The following is a 6,683-nucleotide window of genomic DNA, read 5'->3' as shown; positions in this document are numbered from 1 at the left end:
TGTTGAAATAGGTGACAAAGCTGTGTAGTGACTCCCCTTCCGTTTGCCGAATATTGAGCAGTTAAGTTGTCGGATGCCGCTGGCGCTGAGCGCCAATGAAATGGCTCAGGAAAGAGTCACTTAAATGTTGGAAAGTAATGACAGAGTCCGGCAGTAGCTGACTAAAAAGCGTCACGGGAAAAGCTCGACACATGATTTCGTCAGGGAAAGCATGGAGGATCATAAAGGTCCTGTAAGCCTCCAAATGGTTGACTGGGTCGGTTGTGCCGTCAAAGGTGTCGATCGAGGGCATTTTGAACTTGGGGGGTAAGGGTTTGTCACTAATGGAGGCGACAATGAGGAGTAGGCTGTTGTGGAGGGTTTATTCTGTATGTTCTGCATGACTCCCTAAAGCTGGAGCTTCATGGCTCGTAGTTCCGCATCCCAAATAGGAACATTGTCCCCTTTAGAGTGCAGTGGGGGCTGAACACTACTAGTCTCTCCTTCAGGGATAGGTGCGTGGCTTGATGGATGTAAGCCCCGAGGTGGTGGGTTCATGTCTTGAGCTGGGGCCTGTAGAGCCTTTAGGTTAGAAAGGTGGGCTTGTTGGAAAAGATGGCTAGGGAGATTTCGCAGGAGTAAAGCATTGATCAAAGCTTGGTTTTGTTCGGTCAAGCGGTTAATGCTGTTGGTGAGCTCTGTGAAGTACTGAGATGGGTTGTTTGGGTTAGAAGGCTCGGCTTGGGGGTCGACGACATTGTGTTGAGAAGCCATGGATCTCGTTGTAACCATCCACCTCAACGGAAGGTAATGAGAAATTATCGGGAACGGGTCTCCGGCAACAATGAGCACAACTGTTAGTCAGAGTCGCGATTTTCTATAGATGACGTTAACTGATGGTACTGTAAACTTGGAGGATGGATGGGCCAGATTCATCCACACTTCAGATAGGTCTGTTAGGCTTATAGTTTGTAGAATACACCTGCAAAAACGGTCCAATGAGGAGAAGTCCCCTGGCGGACACTCCGATGATCAAGTTAGTTCAAGGCAAAGAGGTTTTTCTAGGAAAATAATGTACGAGAAGAGTCAAAGAAAACTTAACTTATGTCGTTCTTTTGAAACCTTTTATCTTTTTCATTCATCATTTCCTTGCCCCTTTCCAACTGTCTCGTCGACTGTAAGTCCAAGGTTTAGCTGACCTCATTCACGGTGAGTTTGTTTTCTCCGACATGAAGGGGTTGCCACATTTAATGCTACCAGGGTCTCATTAATGGCTGATGTATGGGTGTAATAACTTTGCAGATCTTTGTCTGCTTACGTGGATAGTTCCCTACTTGACAAATGTTTAGATGCCATTGGTCCCTGGTTCAACATTAGATTCTCAATGGTGCTGGGCTTTAGTGCTTGGACTGTGAATTGGGGTCTAAGTCATGGGCCAAAACCTTTTGTGGGCCCACCGATATCTGGTTCATACGAAAAAAAGAGAGTACTAAACAGTTTACAATCACTTTTAGGATTTATTCGTGTTTCACCCAAAAAAAATATATATAAATAATTATTACAAAGAAAAAAATATTACTTCACAAAAAAAATAATATCACAAAAGATTTGTAACCTTTTTTTAATCAACAGTGCTGGGGACCCCTAGTCGGGGGTGACCCCTAGCAACCCCACCTCCATGTAGGAGGTTGTGAGAGCAAGACTAAAAAAAATAAAAAAAATAAAAAAAAAAAATTTGAGCCAATTAAAAAACAGTGGGGGTGGTGGGGTCACCCCCACTGAGGGTCTAAGTCTTTTTCCTTTTTAAATAATAACGTGGTGTGTACCATAATGTGTCTCAGAACAAACTTTGGTTGTAGTAAAACAAGGTAAAATAATTAAATTAATATATGACTATAAAGTTGTATTTAGAAAATTTTCAAACATCTTCTCAAATTTATAATTTAAAACACTGCCTAAGTATTATTTAAATTTAGAAGAAAAAAAACCAGTAATTATTGCATTAACATTTCAAACATCTTCTCAGATTTATGATTCAAATACCATCTTAGTATTATTCAAACCTAGAGAAATAGAAAAAATAGTTATTGCATTAAAAAGTAAACGATAAATTATACTTATATCTTTTGAGATTTGAAAAAAATATATATAATGAAAAAATAACACCACAATGGTGTAAGAGGAAAAATATTACTAAATCATAAAAAAATTTATACACTTTAATATAATTTCTCATGATTTTGTAATATATATTTTTTTGACACCACTGTGGTGTCATTTCCCCAAATATAATTAGTTTTATATTTTTGACATAATTATACTAACATTTTGTTAATATGGTTAAAACAACCTAAAAATTAATGACAATGATCTATAGACAATGAAATAAACATATATATATATATATATATATATATTAATAGAAAATATATGATAACATAATTTTTTATTCGGTAAATTACAAACGCCCCTGAAGTTTACTTAAATTATAAATTATTTATTGTGATTTTAGAAACTACATTATGTCCCCTAATGTTTCTAATTTCATAATAAATAGGTCTTTTTATTAATAAATCATCAAGTTAATTAATAGTTTTTAATAATATTAAAATTTTATTTCAATTAATAATTTAGATAATTTTATTATTGTATAGGTAAATAGTTAAAAATTTCACTTTTTCAATTAATTCTTGTTAAATAAAAAATTCTGACAATGAAGTATTTGTAATTTTCCAAATCATAAGGAGCAATTCATATTTTAAGCAAATCTCATAGGGTGTATTTGTAATTTATCCTTTTTTATTTATATGACTAACAAACTATATTTAGGGAAAATTATTTATAAGTCCTATTAGGGAGACTTATACTATGTTAAGTCCTAAGAAATTTCTTACTAAGTTTGAAGTCCTATTTAAATTAGAAAGTATTCCATTAAGTCCCATCTATTGTGTTTTAATTCAATTAGTTTACTATTATACCCTTGATACAGGTTGCAATGTGTTAACCATTTTCTTTCCATATTGTTTGGTGCCGTGATATGCGCCATGATCGCCGGAGTCTGTTAGGTTTTCAATTGGTGAGTGTTGCTCTGGTTTGGTTGTTTCATCTTGCTACTTTCGAGTCAGATTGTTTGAGGGAAGGAGATCAACTTGTCTGCTTATTCAATTGGTGAGTGTTGATCTGGTTTTTTCCGAATGTTTTGTTTTCAATGTCCTCATATATCGTAAATCTGTTATAGCAATCCATTGGTAGACTTTGTTATGGTAATCTTGCCTCAACTTCCGTGGTAATGATATTGTGTTATAATGTTCACATACATGTCACATTTCGTTTCGTAATAGTATTTTACGATAGCTTATTAGATTAAAAATTGAGAATGTGAGAATGTTGCTGCGTTCTGCGAAATGGTGCAGCCTTATATTGGCAGAATTCTGTAGATTCGAAGGCCGTTATGTGGTGATGGTCTGTGTTATATTCGTTTGTATTTAGTTTGTGTTTTGCAGTTGTGCTAGTTTTTCAAAACATATGTGTCACATTACGAATCGCAAAATTATTGGGCTTCATTTTTTTCTTTCTCAATGTCATATTTGCTTGTCTGTGGATACTATTGGAATGTAGGTGAATGTAGCTCACATACACATGGAGAAGTACTTGGTTTTTGTATTGTGTTGTCTGATTCTTGTATTTATTGTGGAAATATGTGTCACATTTCGTTTTGCAAAGTCTTTGATTTCTATTTTTTACAATTGAATGTGACAATTGTATCGGTTGATGGAATTTTTTGGAATGTATACTAATGTTAATCTAACTTTTCTTTGTATGTTATTTAATTTGGGTTGTCATTGTGCAGATATAAAATTGAATGTGATTGAATGTGGGTTGGGCGACGTTGTGATTGTTTTTTGTAGGATGTATGCCACGGTTAATGTTTCATTCATTCTGTTGTGCAGGATATGGACATCATGCTTTTTTGCACCTTCGGTTCATCCACGGTTGCTGTGAGGGGTGTTAATGGATTGACATTAAAACGTTTGATACAAAATTTATGTGATAGGTGGGTGGATGTGACACCATCATCGATTTCAATATCTTACAAATTACCGTGTCACGATAATCAAGTGATGTTGTGTAATGATGTGGACATGGAAAACATGTTTTCTATTGCAAGGTCCGTTGGCGTTACCCATATCAACGTTGTGATTGACTTGCAAAATGAGGTGGATGATTTGAATCGAGGTACTCAATTCAGTGGGACTATGTCTGCAAATCATCTGGATCCTGACAGTGATCCATTTACAGGTTCCCAACCTAGTGTAGATTTATTGGCCAATTATTGTCACCATAGTGAGAAAATGTTGATGATAGTTGATTGGTCACATGGCATTAGTCATGTCGGCCAATGTTTCGAAGGGGGTGTTGCTGCTTTCCGTTTGGTGTTGTCCAAATATGCTATTGAGTGTGGGTTTGACTTCAAATTTGTTAAAAATGACTCAATTCAGGTTACGGCAGTGTGCACATTGCGAGAGCAAAAAGGGTGTTCATGGTTGGTACATGGAAGGGTTCAAACATGCAATGGTTATTTTTACTTGAAAAGGTTGAACAACTTGCATAGTTGTGGTGCTGTTGTTCGCACTGGGAAGAATAACAGGCTTAACTCTGAATTGGTTTGCAATGTTATCGGTGATCGGTTACGTGATAAGCCGCTTACACATCCTACTGACGTCGTGTTTGAGCTAAAAAAGGAGTACGGCCTTAATGTTAGTTACCATGTAGCATGGTTAGGTGTGGAGAAGGCAAGAGGCGAAGTGTATGGTGACTACCATGCTTCATTTGATCAACTTAGGTAGTACGCGGATGCGGTTATGCATTACAACCCTGGGAGTTATGTCAACTTGGATTTTGAGCAGTCTACTGGCCGTTTTAAGCGGTTCTTCATTTCATTCAAAGCTTACATTGACGAATTCAACCATATCTGCCCATTATTATTTCTTGATAGCACTTTTTTAAAAAGGAGATTTAAAGGCAATTTGCTTGCAGCGACGGGGAAGGATGGCAACAAAGGTATGTCTCTTACGATGATTACTTTATACTTCCATATAGTAACGCATTACATTGTTTATTACCTTTTTTTTTAAAGTCCAATACAGTAGTGGGTGATCCCTAATTGCAAGTTTGTTTCCAATTTAATGTTATTTTACTAACATTGTGTGTGGTGCGATTCGAATTGTGAACAATTGTTAATGTGGACGTAAACTTTGTTAAAAATATTTCATCTAAGGTAAACCTGTTCAATCTGGCAGGTTATTCCTATTAGCTTTTGCTATTGTTGACTATGAAACAACTGCAAATTGGACTTGGTTTTTACAGCAACTGACAAAGGTTGTTAGTAGTGCTCGCACATTAACTTTCGTATCGGACCATAATATTGGGCTGCTTGAATCATTGCCTACTGTATTCCCATCTGCACACCATCCGTATTGCTTATAACATCTCCAAGCAAATTTGAGGGACAAATTACGATGGGTTGACAACCGTGTACGTTTTGGTTTAATGGCGAAGTTGTGTGAATGTGTGTATACTCCAACCGAGGCTTCGTTTCAGCAGCATTGGAAGAAGCTAAAAGGAACAAGATGATCTGGAATAAATAATTTCTTGGCAGATATGCCGCCAAAGTATTGGGCCAATGCATATTTCAGGTTCGTACGAGACTTACATGTGGTAACATTGCAAGTACCCAATATGTGATAGTATTTTCATTATGTTTTCATAATGTGAACAGGGGCAAACGGTATGGGGAGATAACCTCGAACGCTGCAGAATCGTTTAATAAATGGATACTTGATGCCTGTAATTATCCAATCACAAGGTTGGTTGATACAATCAGAAATCAAATAATGACTATGAGGGCTGAGCGTAAAGTTTTGGCTACTAATTGGAATGGGTTACTTTGTCCGAAAATGGAAAGTCGTGTTAGGGAGGCGTACTCCACTGGTTGCACATGGATTGTTTGCCAGTCAAATGAAGACATATATGAGGTCCATTCATTTCTGACGGTGTTGGTAGACGTTGGCAAGCGTTCATGTTCTTGCTTCCAGTGGCAATTAAACGGATTCCCATGTGCACATGCGGTGGTTGCAATACAGAGTAGTGAAAGGGATTTCAGTACATTTGTTGAACAATTTTTCAATGTTGATCAGTATAAAGCCGCTTATTCTGGATACATTCAGCCAATACCAACAGTTGAGAAACCCTCTTTCTCGGAAGACGACTTCATCATATATCCACCGACAATTAAACGTCCTCCAGGGCGACCCAAGAAGAATCGAATACTATCTCGGGGAGAGAAACTAAGTCAGGTTAGGTATGGTCGATGTGGGCGCATGGGCAGCCAAAACCGAAAGACATGTAAAGAACCAATTTAGTAGTAGGCATTTAGCATTCACATTTGTAATCTGTTTTGAACAGCAGCATCGTATTATTGTAGTAGCATGTATTGAAGCCAATTGGTGACAGATTTTAATAAATGAAGACACTATTTACAATTGATCATTCAGCTATTTTTTCTTTCATGTTGTCTCATTCATATGTTGCTGTTACATGTTTACTTATTTGGTCATGCAAACGTATGTTTCAGACCTGCAAAATACGTTAGACAAAATGTGTTGCATGCTGGCCTTGTATGTGAGAAGACATTTATTTTGTAA

At 36.8% G+C, this 6,683-nt stretch overlaps 1 protein-coding gene across 1 annotated transcript; it reads left to right on the top strand.

The window, feature by feature from the left end:
• The first annotated feature begins 862 nt into the window (after positions 1-862).
• On the top strand, positions 863-6,401 carry LOC114322795 (uncharacterized). Its single transcript, XM_082911123.1, has 4 exons — positions 863-1,015; positions 3,930-4,822; positions 5,280-5,453; positions 5,759-6,401. Exons 1-4 carry the CDS (start codon positions 863-865, stop codon positions 6,399-6,401), a joined length of 1,863 nt encoding a protein of 620 aa, XP_082767249.1.
• The last annotated feature ends 282 nt before the right edge of the window (positions 6,402-6,683 follow it).

The sequence above is a fragment of the Camellia sinensis genome, chromosome 2 (genome assembly GCF_055761805.1).
Source record: "Camellia sinensis isolate YWXY chromosome 2, ASM5576180v1, whole genome shotgun sequence".
NCBI classification, from domain to species: Eukaryota; Viridiplantae; Streptophyta; class Magnoliopsida; order Ericales; family Theaceae; genus Camellia; species Camellia sinensis.
This window is presented reverse-complemented; position numbering and strand designations above follow the sequence as displayed.